A 26,414-nucleotide genomic window follows, 5' to 3' on the forward strand; every position below is an offset into this window, starting at 1 on the left:
ATCTTCCGTCCGGATCGTATCTGGGTGTATACAAGGCCATAGGCATGTAGTGATGACAAATGTTATACCAACATCTTCTTAAAGTTGCGTGAAAATGTTAATGAAACCATTATCTTCTGAGCGTGGTATCCAATTGGCTAAGGCGTCGAACTCGTGATCCAAGGATTGTTGGTTCGATTCATGCCTAGTTCATTACGTTGTGTCCTTGGGCAAGATGCTTTATCTCACTTGCCTCTCTCCAACCAGGGGTTAAATGGGTACCTGTGAGGTAACTTGTCATCGGGCGCAGTATATAACTGCTTCCGACTGGAGGGATTGTCTCTGGGACAGGTTATCATTGGCCAGGGGTAACATAACATCTGCAAAGCGCTCTGAGACCTATCGCTGGTATAAAGCGCTATACAAAAAGCAAATATTATTATTATTGAAGTGTTTCTGAATAGATGTTTCTTCAGTTGTCAATTAACATGCCGTAAACATGTATTCCTGTACGTATGTCCCTCTGTAGGTGGGGGTGAGATCCTAAAACCAGTTCCCCTCAAATGGCAAAGCTAAAATAGTGACGAGGTTGTATACCTTCTATTCCATATCCCTTACCATCGTCAACCCCCCCCCCCCCGCACCCCACCCCAACCTGCAACTCCATTGAAACAGCATACCCAGATAATCATAGAACAGACGGAAATGTGTTTGGTCATTTAATTTCTTACTTGAAGGTTAAAAAAGGGAATATTATAATTAACAAGAACAACAACAAAGAGACCTTTCTTACATTTTAAGGATTACGTAATATTTAATGTAAGTACAATAAACATACTGTGGCATATTATTTACCGCTATCAATTATTGCTCATGCATGCGTCCATGTGATATGTCGATCTATGCATAATATATATATATGTGCGCAGGTGCCCTAATCAAACGAACGAAACACCGGTATAGGCTAGAGGCCTAAGCTGTAAAAGTGCGTTCTAAGTAGTAACAACGCGAACAGGGTTTGATGCTGCACGCGCACTGAAAGCAACTCGATATATATCGCGCGTTATATAGCGACCCTCAACATTGCGACCCTCAAAATTGCTAGTTAGATATTCTAAAATGACCACAATGGTTCAGTAATGAACTATATAGTTTTGTTGCAATCAATGTTAGAGAATCATGCGCGTTTCACGCTGTTGTCATAGTGACGCAGGCTGTATAGGCTAGCGACTTACTACTGAATTCCATCACCTTTCAAATAAGCTTTCTTTTGCGACACATTGTGGTCTCTTTATACAATCCAAGAGCGCTAGAACGTTTGACCAATCGGTGGTAAGACGAAGGCTGCATGCAGGGAGATCATGAAAGATGATAAAAACAAATAAAACTGTGGGTGATATAGATATACCGCAGTGGATTTGATATAGTTAATGTGGGCAGCTCAACAAGAAGCTTTATTTCATGAACAGAAATCTTCATTGACTGGTTGCTTTGCCAACTCGTAATTTAGAGGTCATTGTTCCAGTTTTACGTTATTTTCACTGCAAGCACAGTCTCGGTACAATCGTTAATATTGTTGTTATTTATTTATTCGTGGAGAAGAAAAGATGGCCTTACTTGATTTCTAAGATGTAAAAGCTGATGATTCGATGAGAATATATATAGCGTCGAATTATAAGAAAAAACATCAAGTATACAATGACACAAAATACTATATGTACTAAGTACTCACTCTATGCTCTACCTTTATCGATACTATAAAATAGAGATATATTTTCTGTCACATGCTGACATTGCCTTATTCATACAAGTACATTTAAAAGCCCCCCTCCCCTCTACCCCTCCCCCTCCCCCTTTCCCCACCCCTCCTCACTCTTTACTTGAAATAAAGAAATCTAAGTTGCGTTGAAGATAAGAAAACAGTCAAACAGTTTCATTGAGAACAGACACTGCATGAAAACGAAGACAAAACAGTCATAACTTCAGGACTGTGTGACGTCATCATGACGATATGACGTCATGTACACTAATGTTTCATTTCCTTTCTTTTCAAATATTAAACTGAGAAGATATACTGTACCAACGTACTCGTTTCCGAAAGGTCACTGACTGAAAAGAAGAAACCCTGTTTATATCTAACCATGTGCAGCGCTGGATCCACAGATGTAGCTGAGGTTGGGGTGATAGAGATGGGTAGATGGGGTGGGGGGGGGGGGAGGGATACACGTGCGACCATAAAATGTCCGTCCCACTGACATGATTCACTCTGCCCCTCCTGGTTCTCTTTTAACAGGTTCTCCGGTGAAAAAAAATCTTTGCAAAAATTCGATCTATTACTCAGAAAAATGTTAAACCTCACCCTCCTCCCACCCCCCCCCCCCCACATACACAAATAAATCCCTGTTGGAAGGTTCCTGTTTGCGCCACTGCCATGTGCTCAACAAAGGAAATTACTATCTTGTGATGATATTTAACTACCATATATGGAATGAAATTATTGAAATCATGGAAAACGACTGTACAAAGGTTAACATGAATAGCACAAAAAAAAACGACTGAAATAGTACAAAAATTTAAAAGATTTTTTTGTTTGCATTTTTGCATACTGAAGCCACGCGACCCACGCATGCTTCCAAACTCCGCCCCTCTTCAACATTTGGCGCTATTTTATTGGTTACCGCCGATGACGTCCTCAACTGCGTCTTCAACTGCACCGATCTTGCTGCCAATATCTATGTTAGATGTTCCGCGAACACGACAGAAACCTCTCTCTTTGCCGGGAACAACTTCTTCAGATACACACGACAATCCTGATGACAAAAAAATGATCGATAAATACAAAAATTATCTTCACTGAGGCGACCAATGGCCATGGACTTAACTCCTTTTAAAGGGGATAGGTATACAGTGACGTAATAAGGACCTGGCTACAGGGCAACAGTGCAGCAACATAAATGGATACCCCAAAATTAGAGTCCACATTCACCCAAGCCCAATTATGGATTGGGGGTTAGGTGAGCAATTTATGATATTTTTGACGTTACTTGTCATCGGGACTCCTTGTGGCTCCGGGCGACCGCATCGGTCTCACCGAGCTATTAGTTACGTCGCTGGGATATAGGTAGTCTCGTTGTGTGACGTCACATATGTCTATTAATATGTGTTGTCAGAAATCAAATGATTCTATTACGCTGTGAACTATGGAACGCCGACTTGACCTGTCTGTGTTACATATCATTGTTTTCGTTCAGCAAAACCATAACATAAGCAAAATTTATTTCAGAAAAGGAAGACAGTTAAAAGAATAAAAACACCGACACAGAAAGAGCCTTTTCATGCATTAAATTTTTAAATCGATAATCTTTACAACAACCGTCTCCAATACACACTATAGTATTCATACTGTATCATTTGTATCGTTTGTTTGTCTAGAATTTGTGTATACAACGTCTTTTACATAAATATGAACATTACTTTCGAATATTTTGGTATAGGGGCGGACAAAAGTCCACGAATCAGTTTTAACCAATCAACGTGCGAGTTGAACTACTAACTATATAGAAGATTTGAATATCCATTACCTGCTCTGCACATACAGTCATCTGCGCATTTCTGTCCTTCATCCTTTCTTGATTTCATGCAAAATTTGCTTCCTTTCTTTTCAACACAACAACTTCCTGCAAAATCAGCGAGAAAACCAAATGAAAAAGGATGATGGTGATAGGGACAATATATAGGAACAATTGTTTATATGTAAATATTTTGTTCTTCCTTAATTAGATATGAATATGCATATAACTGACTTGTGTGATTATTTATATAATTATGTTTTTGCACGAGTGAAATATAAACAGACTTTGGCAAACAACCTCTTTCGTTTAATGGCAATAGAAAAAAAAATGTTTTTTCAATCTACGTGATAATACATTATTTTCAAAATTACGTTAAGTAATCAGGATAGCATGCTTCGAGAATGTTCGTTTAATACGAAAATGCACTATCGCGTACGCAATCAATCAATCAAAAGCCTACATTCATAGCCTAACACCATCACCTCCTGCTGAGAAAACACTTATGTCGTTCAGATGTTACCATGACGACACAATGGTTCTCCTTTTGTTTAGTCTCGAGCATAATGTCATCAGAGATACCTATGGAGTGATTCAGTTCGGATTTCACTTCAACTGATATATTTATGTACATGATGAGCTGTTACATATCCAAGCTAAATTAGAACAGTGATCTATTTTAATAAATTATGTAGACCAAACTGGGAGGAATAGATGGGGGTGACAGAAAGATTAAAAAAAGGTTGAAGGCGATTGCATGGTTCGTTAAAGTTTTAGTTTTTTTCTTCAGAATTTACCTTGTCCGCAATCATTATTACTTTCACACGTTATATGTTCCTTTTGACGCCTGTGTGCCTTGTTTGCCTTCTTTTGTTTTACTTTTTCCAGTTTTCTTTGATGTCGCCGTTCAGCTTTGTTTGCGATAGCCTGTCCATTCACAGCGTCTCCGGCATTGTTACTGTCTGTTGCTGTTCCTTCTACTGGGGGCAGAGGGTTGGGAATAGGGGCACCATGCCTCTCCTCGACAATGTCGTCAAAACTGACGATTTCGGTGCCATCATCTGGAGTAAGAAAAACAACAACAACAACAACAATAATACCCTGATTTTATAGATGAATGAAGACACTTCATTAGTATAAAGTACAATGTAAACGTTAACGCCGACAGTTGGACTAACCCAGGGTTGTCCAACCTTTTGCAGAGGAGGGCCACGTGGAATGATTATGATGAAGGAGGGGGCCGCATGAACCCTACGTTCGATTTTTTGCCCAAAGCCCAAGGCAACAAAATGTGAGCACTGCGCGCGGAGCTCACTGATTTATTATCCTTCCTGATAAAGCAGATGAATAAAGTCCAGCCGCCCCCCCCCCCACTCCGCTGAGAGAGTGTCACACAAATTGACCTGTATGCAGTTTTTTGGACCCAGACGGTTCGAATGATTGATTATATAGCTTCAAATTGTTATCAATAAATCTGCTCACTAAAATTTCGCACCGTAGAGCATCTCTTGCGGGCCGGACGCAACCCTGCGGCGGGCCGGACTGTGGCCCGCGGGCCGTAGGTTGGACAACCCTGGACTAACCGCTATAGAAATGACTAATCGAAACTTATATAGTGATGAGTGTACGATAGTATAGTATGTAAATATATAAATATGTTCAAGGTGTAAACAGGTTATCTCAGATGCTCGCAAACTGGATCAAGGGGTCAACAGGTTATCTCAAATGGTGATGGAAACTTGGCCATATTATCAAAAAGATATTTCACAGTATATAAACAAAGTCGTGTAACTCGGAACAACTGGTTAAAGGGATTTCTGTGCTAGCTCAAGGTTGTTAAAATATGTTTATATTTTACATAGGACGACTATTCTGTATTCTTTCTGGATAGTGAAACATTTTGGTAAAAATTCTATACTGTAAAATCCTTATGAGTGAATGACATGGTTGATGCCCACAAGGTATTTCTACAAAGCTTTTCTGGTTGTCACTTAATTCTTGGACAATTTAACTCACTTGCAGTTGCTCTACATTAGTCCGAAAGATACAGTATTTTGAATTCTGAGCGCACTAAATGGCAAGCAATCACAGACTAATTGGCTTTCTGTGTTTTCATAGTACAGATTAGGAACCGTAACAGTAATATAAAACAAGAGCTTGGGCACAATTTAGATGTTAATTTGGATTTCATGGTAGGGCACTAGTGTCTCTAACAAAGAAACAATGGATCGGGAGAATCGCACCGAAATATACGGTACCAATTTATCTGCAGTGACAATGTACCGTATCTGTAATGCATAAAACAATATTCCTACTATACGGCTTGTAGAAAGAAGTAAAGTATCTACACCTCTCGGCGCTGTAAAATATCTCTGCATATAGTATAGTACGATATGCGTACTGCGCGTTGGTTGTATCTCTGCCAAACCATGCGCGGTCGATTCGTGCTTTTCTTTAAATAATTGAGGGCGCCCCGTGATTTGAGATTCATTAGAGTATATGCTACGTTGAAACAAACCGCCGATTGTTTAAATCATCTTGCGTTAATAGTGATCAATAATATTCTCTATAAATGTAGCGGAAATTAAGCATGGCTAGAACATTTCACACTACTTTCCTATCGTACTACATTAAGTACCGTAAGGGTTAAATTTATCACATTTCTCAGTGTATGTTAATGAACCATACACCGTACAGCCTTGCCAAATTGGAGGTCATACATTAGAAGTTGCGCATTCGTTTGATGACGGATAAGTTTACTTTTACTGTAAAATCCAATCATTGCAGTCATGCAGACCCAAAGGTTCTGACTCTATGTTACACTCTTTTTATTTTAAATCGGAAAACTATACTTGAACAAATTCGAAAAACACAGGATACACTGATATACCATACACTCCAATGAACGTTTAGATAACGCACCTTCTTCCCCCTGCCTCCCCCCTCTTTACCCTCCCTAAACCCACCCCCACCCCCGCCAACGTGGGGGTCATATTTTGACACTCGTCCTTTAGTTATACCTTGTTGTTGTTGGTTGTGCTTGGCGGCCTTACGTTCCGCCTTTTTCGTCGCCTTCTTTGCTGCTTTCTTCGCCGCCTTGTCCCCGTGTTTATGCATTTTGCGTTCCTCCTTTCGAAGTCTCTTTTTCTCATCTTTCCTCAGAGCCTTGGCTTCGGCTTTCTTTGCTGCTTTTTTTGCGGCCTTTTTCGCTTCTTTCTTCTGTGTTTTACCAAGTTTACCATTATGAAGCCCGGATGGTACAATATCCGTATCTATTTCTGTGTTATCGGGCGTCTCTACGCCTTGATTGACAACCGGAATCTCCGTAGGATCAGCGACGGCGGGTTCGGCGACATCTTGTGTAGTAAATCAAATGAATATTCATGAGCAAAATGGCCAAAAAAAGAGAGTACATGTTCATTAATTATCAATCAATTTTGATACGACATGATGAAAATGGCAGAATGTATATAAACATGGAGACCATGAACGATCTCCTTTGATTAAATAGTACAAACCATCAATCGGAATGTAACGAGTTCGTAAGATTTCAAAACGACGGAAAGATGATTTCACAAGGCTTGGCTAAGTAATTTGCAAACCAGTTGTACGCCATACCAACACTGGAAAGTATTTCAAGTAAGCGGAAACAAATCATCAGTTGTGTTTCATTTAATAAGTTAACCTGTAGTGCTGTCACAATTCCCTCTCCAGCCTATCACCCCTCCCCCTCCTCGAAACATTATATAGGCAAACAAACATGTCCTCCAGTTACCACAAAACGTATCGAGTTTGGGTATTTACGAGCTTACCTGTCCCCACACAACCCTTCCATAAAAATACAGAATGCTCCAACCAAGCACGATCATTGATTATTTACCTGTTTGTTGTCGCTTCTTTCCTTTGCCTTTCTTATCCCTCTTCGCATCTTGTGCTGTTTGTGCTCCTTGGCTCAATAGAGCGACTGTTGCTAAGACTAGCAGGAGCAGAAGTCCTTTGGTAAACTTCATGATGACTTCAGTTTATCTGTTAATGTCAAAGAGCACAAAGGTATGCTTTGGATTAAAGTACCGTCATATGGGGATATTGGAAGCCACATTGGAAAAACAAACTCATAGGAAAATCAAAATTTACCCTCCATGCATTGCGTGCTGCCTCATTAACATTTTGCAAAATATACAGTATATACAATATTATCATAACTGAGAGCCGTCCTTACTAACATTGACTATTCTGGAATATAGCCTATATACGATTCGTGCCATCACGTATAGTGATACTAATACCCGACTTCACGTGTTGTTTGTATGTATTGTGTAAGTAAGTGTGTATGTATGTATGTATGTAATGATAGCGAACCTATAGTCGTCAATACTACAAACGTGCTCATGGCAAAAAAACAAGACGTAAATTTCAGACGAAGTGGTGGAACCGTATAAATGAGAACACGGCAACCAGTACAACTCCGACATATATATCCTATATGAATGTGTGTACATATTTACGTCACATTGCGTGACGAACACAGCCACTGTAGAAACAACAAATACTTCAGCTTATTGAAAATCTCAAGACCGAAAATCAATAACGTACACGTGCAAACGAAAATGCGCTCTTAGCTTATTTGCATGGTTGGCTCTCCTTACAGTTAATAGAGCGGGAAATGATATCCACATCACATATTGTGTGTACATAGCATAAACATATAGGTATATATGCCTCTCTGATCACGTGCTATGAAGTTTGTTGTGTTATTAGCAAAGTAAATAAATAAGTAAATAACTCCCCCAACCCACCCTACTCAACAACAATAAAGAGTTGTTATGGCCTTCAAAACATGATTATTTCCCCTCCGGAATATCTCTTTAAGCAATGTTCACCATTAAAGTGGAAACGACTCAGATTTTATGTTGTGAATTTTTTTAATAAACCATGCAATGAAGCTGTAAGTCACGGCTCATCTCTCACAAACTATCCGAAACTTTTCTTTAATTTGGTTTTACTTTTGACGTCCCCACCCCCACTTTTTTCTTGGTTAACGACGCGTTTCTCTGTATCAATATCTTTTTAATATCTTTCCAACCGGATGTTAAAGTTAATCAGTTTAGCCTCCAGATATGTTAGAGAATCAATCAATGTTCAATACAATTTCAACTTATAAAAGCATTTTTTGTGCCAAATTTGCTCTTTTTTCGATTATTATTATTTTGTATTCTCACTTAGAACTGGAATATATATATCATGTTAAATCCATTTCTCTGCCAAGAAGTAAGTTGGAATGTCGTGACGTGATGTGGAAAAGCTACTCTAAAATATTTTGGCAATTAAGTGTGTAATAATAATAATTGTGTCACAAATGGAATTTATAATTAAATTGTGTTTCATAATGTGTTGCAATTTTGTTGTGCTGGGGGTAAAAGGAGGTCACATTGGCAGTTACAGTATAAAAATTAAAATTAAAAAAATAATAATAATGTCGTAGCATCCACAGCAACTATTTGGCGAAAGGAAAGTTGCAGATGTTCCAAAAGTTCATAAGAAGATAATATTAGTTGGATTTTGGGATAATATTAGTTGGATCAAGGAGTGTTAGATCAGTGGATAACGCCGGTGCCTTCCAATCATAATTGGTCCCCAGTTCGAGTCACTCCAAGATTAATGTATGTCGTCTAGTTACAGAGTTGTTGACAATTGGCAATTTATAATCATGGACGTTAAATATGAATCTAAGAGACTGGCTTCGGTCAGCGTGCGGCTTTGATAAGCCAATGATGGCTTCTTCGAGAGTTCCTGCTTGCAGGAGGATCTAAAATACATACATACATACATTTTACCTAACACATTTTCAAATAGCAAGGGCATGGATGGTGGGACCTTGTGTATATTGTTTATCAACCTTCTTCCACATTTCAACGTCAGTGTATAAAGGAATACAATTTGTCTTTTCTTGACTCTTTAACCTTCCTTCAATCTTCCTTTCTTACATTCTTGTTTTTCTCAATCGAAGCTAGACTCCGTCTGGGTTTCGTCTCCTGTACATTTATTGACAGCGGTGGGGGTAACTTTCACCAATACCTTTATACTGCAACCGTTTATCTTCTAGTTAAATTTGTGGCGTGATTCAACATATCGGTAAATTTATATAGACAAGATGTAACATTTGAAGGCATAAAGAGGGGCTTAATAACCACAATCTCAGAGGTATGTCGATTTAGCGTGTGTTAAAACCAGGCGTAGTATCAGTACCACGCGTTCATAGGCTATAGTAAAGTACTGAGAAAAAGAACTGGTTATTATTACAATGCGAATATTATGTCACGTATAAATTAGGTTTAAGATAAGCTTTTATCGTCTTAAAGTGAATTAGTTTGTGTGGCTTAGAATATGTAGACCATTCTTAATATACATGCTAAACTATCTATGATAAGATGATAAGCGTTATGCGAGTGCAGGGTAAACTAAATATATAAATGGTTGCCAGCAGTGAGGATGCCATTCCCGAAATAATTTTCTACACTTCAAGAACATGTTTCTACTTAAAAGTAGCAGCAAATTGGTTTTGACTACGTCATCTTCGTTACAGTCATCTTCATCATTATGGTCATTGTGGTCGTTATCGTCATCGTCATCATGATCGTCATTGTAGTCGTCATCGTAGTCGTCATCGTAGTCGTCATCATCGTCAATTATCATCGTCAGTCGTCATCACCATTATCGTCGTTATGACACTATATTGTAATATATTTTGAGGCACTGTGTGTATAACACCCATAGAAATTGATGAAGGTCTCCATGGTAACCACGTATACATATCTGAGATATCACCTTCTGAACCATATGTATTATAGGTATTAAACGTGAAATTCAAGGAATTACAAAATATGGCTCGCACTGAAGAATATATACTTATTTAATAAGACCTCTCACTCTTGTGTTCTACACCACAAAGACAATTCCTAGAAATGTCACTCTGTAAAACAGCGTATTCTGACATTTATTATAATCATAGCCCATATGCAGGTCAACACGAGAGAGCAAATCAACAGAGAGTAAGTGCGAATGGAAGCACAGTTAGTCTTGTGCACCCCCTGGAAATACGCGAGACACATGGAGTGACGCAAACTCGGAAACCAATTACTCCTTATTACACAGATGGAAGCCCTGAAGAGACGTGGTTGATATCTACATTTACGTGAAACATAACACCGACTTCATTAAATTTCGTCCGGTTATACAGAGAGACGTATCTTGTTAGAGATATTCCAACTAAGATATACCCCCCTTGATAACACGAAGGACTGTTTAATCAAGTCGATGATGCGCGCATGCGTATATAAGCATTGAGCTTTTCTGCCCGCGAAGACGTGCTTTTTGTCTGTGTGTATATGTGCGTCTCCTTTCCACGGTTGTGTGAAATGCTTCCTGCTGGCGATGAATGGCTTTGCTCTAACTAACAAAAAGGCATTAATGCGGAAATGGGAAGCTTTTAACATTGTACTCATCATAATTTATCAATATCGTTATTCTTGAAATCAGGGTCTCGCTGTACAGGATTTTGTCGAAGCAATATACAAGCAAGTGCTTCCAAACCTCGTCTTTTGTGGTCTTTATTCATTACATTGGTAAGAAACATCATGGACTGATTTAAAGAAAAAACAAAATAAATACAGTTAGGATAACCCATTTCCATTTGACAATAACTGTCTTTTGGTGCATAATTTCGCCTAATTTTCAACATGCTTACCAAACAGATACCTAGCATCGTTGTCAAATCATACAATCGCAAATTTGAAGTATCCAACTTTGCTACCTTTTCTTTTATGCCCTTTTTTCATTCTCCACTCAAAGGTCGCTAATAAGCGACTTCACTCGACTTTGATTTTTTTTTTATATACACCTTTGTTTTATTGTGTCATCAATAACATGCATACAATAGGCTGCGAACGACTACTGATTCACGTTTTACAGACAGACAGACAGACAGACATACAGGTATGTAGGCCGATTTATTAGTAAAGACAAAACATTAGTATACTTGTGAATCTATGGTAAATAGTTTCCACCCACATATCTATTTGAAAAGATTTACCCTGTACAAGTTATCGTTTTATTCTTTCACTTTTATATTGTATTCTTTCACGTTTTATTCTTTCACTTCAAACTTATCTTGATCTTTCATTTTTCAAGACTGACAAAGTAAATTCAGCCATCAACGCATTACAAATAATTTTAATTTCAATGTACAATAAAATAAAATGTATCTTTTGTCACTTATCTAAAGCATGATATATAGATATAAGAGCACAGTAGATAGCAAGAGACAGGTAAGTGAGGACAAGTTGTAAAGTATCTTTTAAAAAAGTTACGCATGAGGATCAGTAAATGTCTATTTTCTTTGTAGAATCATATCTCCTTTTTAATTGATTTCACTGACATCCTTCGACCATCTGTCCCATCAAACCTTTGCCTTCAATTCCTCTCGCTTCATTAACATCTAGATCGCTATCCAATGATTTAGAGGTCACGTGATTTAAACCTACCTATTGTCAGTAGCTAACCGACCAATCATGCCTGTCTTAAGTCAGTTTAAACAAAATCAACGACCGAAAAGGTAATTATGATCACTGCTATCCGTGCGAGTCATCTTCCGTAGATCTAACACTGTTTATATACGGTATGGTACACACATACATGCATGTAATATGCACGCAAACTGTATGGCAACGCAATGTAATACTTTAAATTGAATATGGTAATTACTGCAATGGTGGGGGGGGGGGTAAGGGGGCTTATAAATAATTATAAAGCTTATTATATAGGATCCTCTGATCGTAAAGGTTGATGCTATGACCTACAATTATTTCAAATATACATAGATAAAATATTATACCGTAAATCCTCGTCGGGGTGTACACGCGTGTATCTATAACTATATATAATTATATCCAAACAGCGTAGGAGTTGATACAGATTTACCTGCTGCATTTTGCTGTCTATATCTTGAATTTGTGCAATGCAATACAATGCAATGCAATTTACACATACGACACAACAAATAATGTACGGTATTCCTCAAAACCGTATACTGTGTTGTAACCAATATCGTATGCTATCATCAGATTATAACTCGACCACCAGACGGGTTCTGTATCAGGGTTCACTGAGCTTTAGCAATTCCTCCCAATAGAATGAGGGAGGATCAGCCCCCCCCCCCACCTCCCATCTCCACTGGCAGACAAAGTATAACAACAAAAAATATGCCCGGTACAATCTAAACAGTCGAAAGTTCTTTAGGATTTTTTGAAATGTTGCAAAATATAGCACCATTTATGCATCTAAGCACCCTCCATGTCACCAAAACCCTTCAAATGGGGGAGGGGCCACCCCCTTCCCTTGAAAACATAACATTTAACCCCATTCACCCTTCCCCAGTACAAAAATGGTGGTTGCGCCCCTCCAAGACTTAGAAATATAATATAGGCCTAGATGTTTTTTCTTCCTCATATACCTATCCACATTGTGAAAGGTAAAAGAAATCATAAGTTAAACGTTGCACAATTCTAAATCAAACACGTCTAAAACGGAGAAGAAATCCTAGTTTCTCAAAATGTGTACACTAAAACGATTTCGTTGACTGTTGTGGCTTTGCTAAAGGCTCACTTGTAACGAAATGGAAGTCATCATACAGTATTCCTATACACAACAGTATAACCGAAGTGAATCTCTGGTGAGAAGAGGAATATTATTGAAAACAAATCAATCACTTGTGGAAGGATAGTATATTTGCTCTTCTTTGTTCAAATAATTTGTTTGCTGTAGGGTTGGTTCGTTATTGCCGGGGAATGTATTCCCGAAGTGCAAGGTTGCCATAGGAAACAAAGCAGTTCTAATAGATTGCTGTAGAATATGATGAAAGTATCACTTCCGCGAATGAGGTGAAATTGGCTATACTTTCTTTTTCTATCATTTTTTTTGGAAGAACAGTTGCTAAAGCGGAGTGGGCTGGTGGATGTAAGGGTAATGGGGTGGGGAAGGGGGTGAACGCATCCTTTATAAGATAGACAATGCACTGTTATTCATTCGAAATATATATAATTCGCAGGCTGATTGCCTACATAGCCTACATAATCCTCCTCAATGCTTGAAAAATAAACTGTAATGAAATGCGACCACTTTTGAAAACGTTTGACAGTTTTTAAGGATTAGAATTTGGTCACTAGACGTAAAATAATAATTCAGCTGATTTTTTGGAACCAACCCTCCAGTCTCATTCAGACCTACTTCTAACATTGTTGCTCCAAATCGTGAATAGCTGAACATTAACAAACACTTATGAAAGTGAAAAAAATATCTTTAGGCAATATTTCACACTTTTCTTTCAAAATATCTAGCCTAGCAAAGGTTTCGGGGAAAGGCGGTTTTAATATATACAAAATATATATCCACATGATACAAGATCAAACATTATATTAACAACAAACCTTTCCTTTATGTTTGACAACCCGAATCAATATCTTTTATTATGTGTAGGATTTTCAAAGACTTTTGAGCCAAATTCAAGTACAGTCAACTTTAGACTATAACCTATGTGCAACATTTATGCGGTTTGCCACGAGAATATACACAATAGGGTATATTTAAATATGTCTGACCTGTTACCCCTGTGCTTATGGTGCTCTCTGATATGCCTGGTTACAGTGAATGGCGGGAGGATAAAAAGGTAAAATGGAATTGTCGTCTGGCAGATAGATTTTTGTCATTACTTGTATTGTGGTTATATATATTATGTTGTAGGGCGATATTGTATGGAACGCCTTACAGACGCATGCAAAAAGTGCAGGAAAAGGGTAAAGAGATTCCTCGTGCAGGCTCACTACGACGTAGAAAGCAGGTTGGGAGAAATTGCTGGAGAGTTCGTATACGGTCGTTTCATAGTATAGGTATAGTTTGGCAAAGGCCGTTCAGGCGAAAAGTATAACTCCTCAGGAGACAAAATATACGGTGTTTACCTTGTTCCCTAACCGAGTTTAAGGGAGTAAGCGTAGCCCATGGTGTGGGACATTCAAGGGTGCACACTCCCCACCTCTATGATATTTCTACTGTTTCTTGGCTAACCCCATAACAAAACAATGAGTAAGATAGAATATAATTTTAAACTTCTATTTCACTGTTAACAAATTAAAGGTGACATTTTTTATGAAAGAGAATAACTTTAAATGTTACTTTCTGTTTGTATTGCGCCTAATGTAAGCAAACAGGAAGGATAAACGATGTTTAGACAAACAATTTTTATGTAAAGTCTTAACGAATAATATTCTCTGAACTTGAGAAGATTATAATAATAAAATTCCACTCATTCACTAACGAATTATAGTAGAGACATACTCACATACACAAACAAACAATTACAATTTACTTTCACAATTTTTCCATGGTTCAAGAATGTATATATACCGCAACGTTTGGAGTCCCTATAACCATGAGAAGCCGTTCATGCCAATTCCCCGATTAAATGCATCTGTGCATCGTCAGCTGTACATAATTAGGCCATATGCTTTATATCTTATACCGGTTTACAGCTAGCTTCCTTGTACCTGACGCATCATAATGTAGGGCTTCCTAAAGGCATTACGAATAGATAAACGATATTTTATTCCTCATCAATATACAGTAACATGAGACCAGCTTAAAAGGATGGGTATTTCTTTCGACCTAAAACACAATTATTTTGACAGACGAAGTATCTATTCCGTTTGCCTTGTCTTTTTCTCTCCTAAAGTGGTTCAGTTTTCGCGACAGATCGAGGCTAATTTTCGGGTGTACTTTGAAGCTGATGCTACCGTTATTAACCATCAATTACATTAAGCCTAACAAAGGGTCAGTTAAAATTGAATCGCAGTTACTTTCAAGAATGCGATCAATTATGAAACAAAACCGTCGAAGATTCAGCCATTAATGGTGGTTTAACGTTCCGGGCTGTCTGCCGATTGGTGTTGGTGTATATACAAAAGATATCGAAAGAGTTGGGTTTAATTGGATTCAGTGTAGAACAATCGTATTTCTGTTGGGATTAAACATATATACATATATATATATATATATATATATATATATATATATATATATATATATATATATATATATATATATATATATATATATATATATATATATAGACTTGCTCAAATCGTTGATTCGTCAACTTAACATTGATATATCCCTATAGCCAAATTAGAAAGTGATAATTCTGTTTCTTGTCAATGGATTTTCAGTACTTCATGCATCAAAGAACAACCGAGATGATGAGGGTGGTTGTGGTAAAGTCCCGTCGGATGACGTCGAGAGAAGGGAAGTGATGGTAGGGGGGGGGGCAGACAGATCGGAACCGAAAGCGCGAGCCATCCATTCCAACCAATCACGAACAGTTTCTGTTTATCTCATATATTAGCATATACGAGATGGCAAACTTGTGAGTTCACTACTATTGGCCTCAATATATGGTAATATTTGTACCAAATTACCATATATTGTCGTAGATTTTTCCCACAACGTCGGCCTACTTTTCACAAGAATTTGAATATTCGATAATCGGAATAACTTGTCGAATGTTTCGTCTTGTGTGTGTGTGTGTGTGCGTTTGTTTTTCTATCCGACCGAGGACTTAAACAAAAGAATTCCAGGTCCTCGGTTGTGATTTCTAAAGAATCACCACGTCCTCGGAAGAATTCTATTGTATGGGGTATTGTTAAGGTTAGGGTACGTGGATTTGAACAATGGAAAATACAATGGGGTCCTCGGTCTGAAAGTTAACAAAAATCTAGGTTACATATATACAGGAGGAATACGTATACTACAAAACGAAAATCTCACAGAAACGAACTTACACAGATACTGTAGTTTTAATTTATATATCCATATACACCACATATATGTCACTTAAACGCATCCGTATTGGAAGCTTCAATATTATCTTACGTAGATAGTCTAACCTAACATATGGTTGCCCGAATTTCAACTTGAAATCATCGTCAGGTATACACAAAGAAGAGCAGGTATATATTTCATATGAAATATTTAATTCTGTGGTGATTCAATAAAAAGTCACAGATGAAAAAGTTTCGCTTCGACGCGTCAATTTGTATTGCAGGTTTTTCATTTTATTTTATTTAATCAACGCATGGATGAATATATATTTTGATTAAGTACACTGACCTCGAATTATATCTTCAATAATTCAATCATTTAGCTTAAACAAAAGGTGTTTGACCATATCACGGGAGGGAATCTTGCAGCTACTGCCAGTATGTCGAAATGAAACTTATATTGAATCTCTCTCTGTATTAAAGTTATTAACCCGTTAATATAAGAAGCTCACCCCCCCCCCCCCCACATTGCCAAGTGGACTGTCCTGAAGGGATAATCGTTGGCAATAAGGTGCTAAAAATAGCCACAGCCTTGTATTTCTGATTTTACCTTTAGGAAAATACTCCACATCCATGGTGGTATTATAATGGTTCTTTTCGGGTCGATAATGAACTTGAGTTCGTATACTCATATTATGTTTAACACTAACACAGCTTAATGTTCCTGTTCCTATCAGTGGTCAAAAACACAATGTGATGATCAGTGGTAAATTTTGGACGAGTACATTTATTCATAAACGTTACCTTCTTGGTTAGGTTTAGGTAGATTGAAGTGCATTTGTTGATTGAAGACAGGTAATAGAGGTATAAAGTATAAAGTATAACTGAAATGTATAATGGTTATTCTTCTATAATGCTATATACTCGGCGCATGACGCGCTTCATACACACATTGCCCCCGAGACGCATATTTCTCTGCATATACTAAGTACAACAACTTAATGTCACATACGCTCGTAGGCATTTCTACCTCTCACATCGAAACCAATGGCACGTCAATGCATATAATTATATATATATATATATATACGGTATATATATATATATACCATATATATATATATATATATGGTATATATATATATATATATACCATATATATATATATATATATATACGGTATATATATATACGGTATATATATATATATATATATATATATATAGATATAGATATAGATATATATATATATATGACATGTGGTTTGAAGTTTCAGTCGGTATGGTTCGGAAAATCTGAAATGGTCTTCCAAATTTGTACAAATGATTCCGAAACGAAATGTAGATACTGTTAAGTGCATGGATTGCAACTCGTTTTAAAGTGCTACCCGTACAAATCATCTCGGATTTCCTTCAATTGCTGCAGGTTAGCATGATAAGTACCCTTCTTCCAGGCAAAAAATAATCATACGGAATACTTTTTCTACTATTACTATTGAAGGATAATGATAAATGGAGATAACAGGACGAATTTCGTGGAAATGTTCATAAATAAAGTATAGCTATAGTAGGCCTATATATACTATGCCCAAAGTGTATATATCATAAAAGTATCAACAAAATATTTCATATTTTAGTGAATTGGTTTTTCATTTCAATATGACAAATGTATAACAAATGAAATTTTCCAGTATCGAAGTTAACCATGCACATTAATAATTGTGAGACTATTCTTTATTAAAAATGATTATAATGATTATTTTGTATTTAGTTTGCTAACAGCAAGTACTATCTGCTCTATAATATGATAAACCCCATTTTCCCCCTTTCACTTGTTAATAAAGAATGCGCAATTTCATTGGGTATATTCCAGTAAGATGTCTCCAGGCGTCACAACTCATTCACTTCTGTAAAAACAGTCAGTGATATGTCCTTGAATTTTATATTAGGAATGCTTTTCACGATGGAGACTTTTTCTATACGGTGAAGTGACATAAATATGGTGCTTCCTAGTTATAACTCAAAGTAAGATTGATATTGATTATACTAAACAAGCACGGATCCGGGGGGGGGGGAGGAGGGGCGTCGGGGGTACATATCCCCATTTTCAACCCCACCCCCAAAAAAATCAAAGTAGTTGCTAGGACAACCTTGCCTAATAATAGAGCTAATTTATAGGCTAAATTTGACTTTTTTCTTTATGTGAGAGGACCCCCACACCCCGCACTCTACACGGGAGCCGGCTTCAAGGACCCCAGGGCCACACCCACTTGTTTTAAAACTCCCGGAGCAGCCCTTGCACTAAGACACTCTCCTATAGAAGTTTAGAAACAAAGTATAATGATTATAAAGGGGTTTCAATATTTCATCGGTCAGACACTTTTTTTTCTAACTAGTACTGTATCAATTCATTACTATAACATTAATAAATTATAAATATTAAATTATAAACATTCACATGTGCCGATATTGTATATGAGCATTCAATATCATAAGGTGTACCATTCAGAAGGCATTTTAAATGCAATACAGGTGATTAACCGTTTCATTAAAGAGATGTGTGAAATATATTGATTTTAACGTTTTGTTTTACTCTCGACTTTTTGTTTAGGCCTTTATCTTATATTAAAAGAAAACCGTATATTGCATGTGAACCAATACATACTGCGACAAGCCTTTGGTATCAACAACAACGCGGTTTCTTCCACCTAACCAGTGGAGTTGGTATCAACAACAACAACACCCCCCCCCCCCCCCTCCAAACCGTGTGATGGAGTTGGTATATCAACAACAACACACTTTCCTTCCCCAGTGGAGTAGGTATCAACAATAGCGAATAAATTTCTCCCTTCTAGACAGTGAAGTTTGGTATCAACAGCAACACACTTTCTATAGCCTAGAGAGTAGCCTAAATCTACAGGACTTGAAAAGACTGGAAAATTAAAAAGACATTTTTCTTGAACTGAACCAGACGAGTTGCATGAACAATGAACTAGACTCTGTCTGCAGTGGATTCATGGAAAACAATATTAAATATATTCTTGATTCTGTAATCAGTGAACAACAATAACGTATAGTTCTTGATCATAAACTGCAGTGACGTGCGCGGAATTTCGAAGGAGGGGGGGGGGGTTAAATTTTAAAACCCTGCGACTGATTTATGAACGAGACAGCAACCTTTGTTGAAAGTACAGATGCAGTTTAAGAGTTTGATAAAGTATAGGCTGTGTGGCACTTGCGTCATTGAAGGCGATTCCCATTTAGTTGGGTCTGGGGTCAATATCCCACCAGGAAATAAAAAAAAGTCAAGTTTATACGTCAAATGGTGCAGTCAGGCGGTTTTAAGGCAATCAATAAGCAAGGAAATGTTTCCACCGTAAAGGCCTTTTAAAATGATAAATACTCCTTTACAAACAAAAAGCAGGATGAAAAACAGCGAGGAAAATAGGAAGTGGATTCTAATTAATTTGAGAAACAAATTCCATTCGTATCATCTGTTTTGAGAACAAAAAAATGCATACACAGACATGAAGATGAAGTCACGTCATTATTTATGCGACAGTTGATTGATGTGATCGAAACAGGATCACGTGATCACAAAATTGATGGGACGATGCATGGCGCGGTATATATATATATATATATATATATATATGTATATATATGGAGCCTACCTTAGGTCGACAGTTACATTGACTTACACACTAAATTTAATCTAACCCTAACCCTTTTTTCTAGTTATATATATATATATATATATATATATATATATATAACTATATATATATATATATATATATATATATATATATATATATATATATATATATATATATATATATATACATATATATATATATATATACATATATATATATATATATATATATATATATATATATATATATATATATATACCGTAAGTCCGTAACCCTTAATTTATGTAGAATGTGAAGCATGCTGGTAGATATATGATAACACTGTATATGCTTGAATATGTAAAGGCTACCAGTAACACTATACTCTGTTATGCCATGATGTGGTTTTTTATATACTTGAATTATTAAATAGCAAAAAAAAGTTATAGTCATTTTACGAGTACCAGTATTAAAACCGTAACGCTTACCTTCGCTTACTTCGTTTTGCCCCGGCGAATAGAATACGTTTTATGTATAAGCTACCTATAAATATATACATCCAATATGTAGAGTAGTACATGTACAACACTCATATAGCCTAGTACATAATATGCGCTACTATGCCTTTGGTTGGCGTTACATGCATATTAGTGAGTGACATGGAGGTGGAGAAAACCTCTCAGTTGCTCAGTGGTGTGAAAATTTTATTGCTAGCCAGATGGCCACAAATACTGCAAAGGTTTTGTGCATGTGTGCGTGCATATATGTGTGTGTATTAGTGTTTAGAGCTTTGTATACCCTGTGATCACCTGAGCATGTAGCCTATTGTGTGTGAATCATACTCTAGAGACATGCATACGCAATATATCAACCAACTGTGACGTAATACCCTGTACTGAGTTTATAGTTAGAAGAGATGCTCTATAGCTCTATAGCTTCATGGAGAGAAATATGTCTTAAGCTGGCCAATAGAACTGCAGTCAATCAGTGCCAAACTGAGCGATTGTGTAATATCTGCTGTTTTCTTTGAAAGGCTTGAATCGTGATACGCTGATTTGAGAGTAAACACCGTCACAATCATTTGGTCACACACAGTTCGAAAGTAAGGGGGGATTGTAAGGGGCTGGAAGTGCAACGGTAAAGTGAATATCGTGCGATTTTCATGTGCACACATAAAGGCTCTATCGTGGGTGTTGTTAAATAAGAAACCCGGAACATTTTGAGGTAGTATCGTCCTGTATATAACATAAGCGATTGTTGCAGTATTATTTTCAACTAATTATCTCTCTTTCTTTGTCAGACTGGGGAGATTTAGGCAGGGGAACTCTCCTCGTCCATACCCTAACCCTTACCCTCCCCCTCCTCCCCGCCTCCTCCCCAACCCCCTTATTGTGCATACAACTGACACAGATTAGCGGAGCAGCATTTGGACTCAGATTACCTTATTTACAAATTTTACAGAATGGCATTTGTGTTCTGCAGAATCGCTTGGAAAAGCATAATGAGATGTTTTTTTGTTGTTGCTGCGCGCAGCAACTTCCGTACCATGCACAACTATTTGTGCAACTGTACAGTAATGATGTACATGGTTGAAATTCTGTCTGAAAGTGTGTGCTTGATCAAACGGTATAGCTATGTAAGATACTGTGAAGTGGACGTCATTGCACTTTCGGCAAATGACGGAAAGGGGAAAGTACCGGTAATCAAATTTTAAGTCACCTCCATGCACCCCTCCTCCACCCCAGCCCTAGTCCCACCCCCTCCTCCGAATCCAACGTTCTGGAGTTACGAAATGATGAGGAAAATCTGTCAATTATGAAATAGTTTCCAATACCTTCCCACCACTAGCAAAATGGCCGCCGCGGTTACCATGGAACAAAATTATTCTTCTCAATTCCCAGAGATGTTTTCTTCCATTGCAATTAACCGAAATAAACTTGATTTGTTTTATCATTCTCGTTACTTCATTGTTCTTTATCGTTCGTGTTCATTTCGCATCTTGTTAATACGTTTGTAATAAGCCTACATTGTAATCTTATCGTGCAAACGTGTCGGTAGGCTACGCTGGTATAGGCAAGATGTGTAATCAATACTATATCTGTATAAATTCGCGCGGCAGCCGCCCGTGTCTCTATTCGTTAATCACTCAATTGCTGCCATGCTTCAGCGAGCTTAGACAAAGACATTTCAAGTCGTGTTGGAAACGTTCATTAGTAAATCATGAGCGTTCGAGGCGAGGTGTTTCGATAAAAAGAACTGCATTTAAGCGATATACTACCACCGTACCAAATGGCTATACAGTCAGTCATACACGATGCTGCAATATGTGTCTATGTGTCCTGTCATATACAGGTACGTGTACGGAAACCTTAAGGTGCCAACACTTATATAAGAATGATAATCATTTTGCACGATAGTTTTTTTTTATGACATTTTCAATAAATTTTTACAGCATTGTGGTTTGTCGATCGATTGGGTTCATTAATTAACTGTTGTTAGAAATAACACTAACAAAGCACAAGAAACGATGAAAGCTTACTAAAGCTCACTTCCGGTGGCTTATGGTGCCACACATTACGGTATGCTTCGATGAATCCAATATGGTGAGTCCCAACAAATTGTGGTTGAGCCAACCATTAATTTATCTATTTTCCCTCGTGGTAGGATAAGGATGAAAGAAAATTGCTCCCAAAATCGAGATTAAAAGAAATGTGACAAAAGAAATGGTTGCATATTGCTTAATTTCTTTTTGGTGCCACAATCTCAAAGCTCTTCCATATATTTTTGAAGAGTTTTAATTACTCTAACTTTAATATTCGATATCAAACATCTCTCCATTCACGTTGCTATATTAACCAATTTATTTGAACAACTTACGGAGACGGATCCAGGAGTTTAAAAAGGCGTTATGTGACTGTGGGACCGTTGAGCGGACACCCATGTATAGGGGAGGGGGTCTCCCCAGAAAAGAAATGCGAAAAGGGTGCATTCTGGGTCGATAAATTAGGGTCTGTAATAAGGTGCACAATGTCACGTGGTTGTGCTAATAACTTTACTTATAACTTTAGTTGTATGGGCTTGAGGAAGGTGGCTGCATACCACCCCCCCCCCTCCTCCCCAATCCCTGGATCCACGTCTGCTTAGATGGCAATCTCAGTACACGATAATATTCTGTTGACTTTTAAGCAAATTTCAGATTCTAGAATTATTTCACTAATTCCTAGTGTACCACTTTAAGTGGAGATGCTTTTTGCGTCTACCTGTCCAAAACGTGCACTTGCTCGAATAGTCACGTTTTCGCTGTTCAAGTCGATTCGATTATAGTTTTAATATGATTTATGGCATTTAAAGCGATCACGGTACTGGGTTTGAATTATTTATCTCTTTCTTTGTGTGTTTTAAACAGTATACATGTTGAAGTATCTGAGATAGAGAAATGTATAAGAAACGTGCTTTTCTTTTCTTTTTCCTTTTTTTGTTTTGTTTTTTTGTTTTGGTATTTTTTCTTCTTTTTATTATTTGAAAAGGAACTATTTGTTGAAAAAACGGAAAGAAACTTTCAGTAAGAAAGTGTCCTTTCTTTGAATAGAAAAATCAATCAAATAGTAATTAAAAATCGCTATTTTGTGGATCAAAAAAAAAAACATTCGTGCACATACAGGAGTTTGTGAGACAGTATACATAGATCGTCCATTATGTTTGTCGGGACGGTTTTGAGGTGATTTGCCGGTTTGCTTCTCAAGTCATAGTCAAATATCCCACTGCGCTTCGAAATTTGTCCTCCCCACCCCCACCCCCCCCCCCAACCCCACCCCACCCCTCCCTATATTGAACCCTTTGGCACTGCATATTGCATACTACTCATTATGCATCGTTATTATCGAGTGTTGTATGGTAGCAATGGAATTACATAGATCACATAGAATGTATTTCATATCGTTCGTACTAGGTATACAATAAAACGCAACATAATTTTACGAATCTTTGAGCCTTAACAAAACTGTGTGCGTTTTGGGCTCGAATTTTACAGCAATTTTACCAAACTTACCGAGAATCATTCAAATTAAGAAGCTATAAGATTCGCTCAATGTAAAGATACTTATCACCAGTTGGAAGTTAGCGAGTCTAGTAAAAAATCGATTTCATTCGATATATAGGCTGAGATCGTCTTTATGTAGCTATAAACCTATTTTTTTGTTAATTAAAATTAAAAAAAAAAACAATAAGACTGCTGCCAGTTCCGAAAGTCATAAAAACAAGACAGCACTAGCCAAAAGTCAAATAATAGTCACTCATTTTGAAAATTGTATAAACATATCATAGGTTATAGTGTAATCTTAGGCCTTCCCTTATGTTAGGAAGCCTTATTCGATGTTCAGGTTCGAACATGCAAATTTTGCCTTTTTGTAATTTTCTGGTTTGCAATCTACTACATCAAAATAGATTATTTAAACAAAATATATAAGTTTACTGCATAACCCAACGCCGGAAATTCTGAAAATTAACTATTCTGGAGGGATTATGCATTGAAAATGCTTTAGAACAACTTCTGCCAAAGGGACCATGAAAATCATTTTTATTCGTTTTGATACCCAAGACTGTAATTGCATATGTATGTAAATTAGATCCTCCGGCAAGCAGGAACTCGCGAAGAAGCCACCGGCTTATCAAAGCCGTAAGCTGACCGAAGTCAGTCTCTTAAATTCATATTTTACGTCCACGATTATGAATTGTCAACAACTCTGTTACTGGGCGACATATATTAATCTTGGAGTGATTCGAACTCGGGACCTTATGATTGAAAGGCACCGGCGTTAGCCACTGAGCTAAAACTCCTGAGCTCCTGGGCTAACACTCCTATATCATATCTGAACGACATTTTAGGCCCTACTTTTCCATTATAATAGCCTTATTCCTCCCTCCCCCAAACCTCCCCACATACATGCACGCTCAGTGTTGATAGGTACAAACAGGGGGAGGGGGATCACTGATTCACGACCGTGCTCGTTATCCGTAATAATAAACCGGTTTTTCGTATACACATACAATTACTTTTGTAACTTCAGTTGTGCCTACATAGAGTATAAGCAACCAGACAATATCTTTCTCAAGAAACAAAAATATCAAATGTTATTGGCCCAAGTTTGGCATATTTTACTAAGAAATTTGTTTCTCTTTCTCCCCATGGTTATACTTAGTATGCACACATGATCTTTGTAGAAATATTCACTCAACTGCAGTCTCTGTAGCCCTAGTCTGCAGCAACAACATTGCTAAATAGCAGAACCCAACATGGTCCTACATTATCGCCGCTTTCACCCTTTGACGGTTACACGGTAATATCATAATATATTTTTTTCTCTCTGTAATAAACAGTTTATGCAGTTACAATTGCGATAGCAACAACGTCACAAATAAAACAACACAGAATCAACAGAATATTAAAGATATACCCTTTTTATATTTAAGGCCAACCATAGATATATAAATAGATATAGATGTACGAAAAGATATGTGTATGTAACATGAAACATTATTTATAATTTTTAAATATTATTTAGTATTTTTTTACATATGTATTTTTTATTTCCCGATATATAGGCTATGTGTACGTATAAGATTATAACTAGGGCTTCTGTGGCGGTGTGCAAACATTTGGACCAAAGATATACTGACTATAAACAATGCAATTATACTGAGTTCTCCTAGCAGTTATATGAACTCACATGCTGAGCTGACCTATACAATTTTCATTTCGGTATAGAGCGGATAAAAGAAGCGAAAAACTACTCACAATCTCAGTTTATGATCGCAATTTATGATCGCAAAACACTTACCTTGTACCAGTTAGATCAAGCGCACGTCTCCGGTTCCTAATGTGGCCAAAGATATACTGTATACCACGTAGCTGGACTGGAGAAATTACAACTAACCATCGGTTTATGGTCTCCAATATAGCCAGGTAAGTCCTACACAAATTATCAACCACTGGGTTATTAACATATTATACAACCAGGATGGAGTAGCCGACAGTGAATAAGGGTGGCGCTACAGTCGTTTTTAGAAAATCTCGGTTTTTAAAACGGTGTATGTATAGTTATACGGAACTGTACGTAAACAAATCCTTTATGCTGCACAAACGCAACTATGTTGAAGAGTCACTGGACTCCACATGTTTTTAATACCCCCATCCGCTCCCCTTCCCCCTCCTCCAAACGCAAAACATTTCTACTATTCCGATGATGTATATATTCTGATGATGCTTTTTGGCGATGGGGTGGAAGGAGGGGAGGGGGAGGTGGCGCGTAGGGGATACGGGGAACCTCTACTTACTAATATCAAGTGAGCAAATTCTTCTATTAATAG

At 37.4% G+C, this 26,414-nt stretch overlaps 1 protein-coding gene across 2 annotated transcripts; it reads right to left on the reverse strand.

Annotated features, from left to right (window-relative positions):
• Positions 1 to 685: 685 nt before the first annotated feature.
• Positions 686 to 26,046, reverse strand: LOC139975915 (uncharacterized). Of its 2 annotated transcripts, none has more exons than XM_071984205.1 (6): positions 25,886 to 26,046; positions 7,429 to 7,574; positions 6,569 to 6,904; positions 4,346 to 4,609; positions 3,561 to 3,656; positions 686 to 2,789 (listed from the first exon to the last, which is right to left on the reverse strand). In XM_071984205.1, exons 2-6 carry the CDS (start codon positions 7,556 to 7,558, stop codon positions 2,647 to 2,649), a joined length of 969 nt encoding a protein of 322 aa, XP_071840306.1. In that variant the 5' UTR covers positions 7,559 to 7,574; positions 25,886 to 26,046; the 3' UTR covers positions 686 to 2,646. The 2 variants fall into 2 exon arrangements, with proteins under 2 accessions (XP_071840306.1, XP_071840307.1); XM_071984206.1 differs by lacking the exon at positions 25,886 to 26,046 and adding an exon at positions 20,537 to 20,687.
• Positions 26,047 to 26,414: the final 368 nt, after the last annotated feature.

The sequence above is a fragment of the Apostichopus japonicus genome, chromosome 11 (assembly GCF_037975245.1).
Source record: "Apostichopus japonicus isolate 1M-3 chromosome 11, ASM3797524v1, whole genome shotgun sequence".
Taxonomy (NCBI): Eukaryota; Metazoa; Echinodermata; class Holothuroidea; order Aspidochirotida; family Stichopodidae; genus Apostichopus; species Apostichopus japonicus.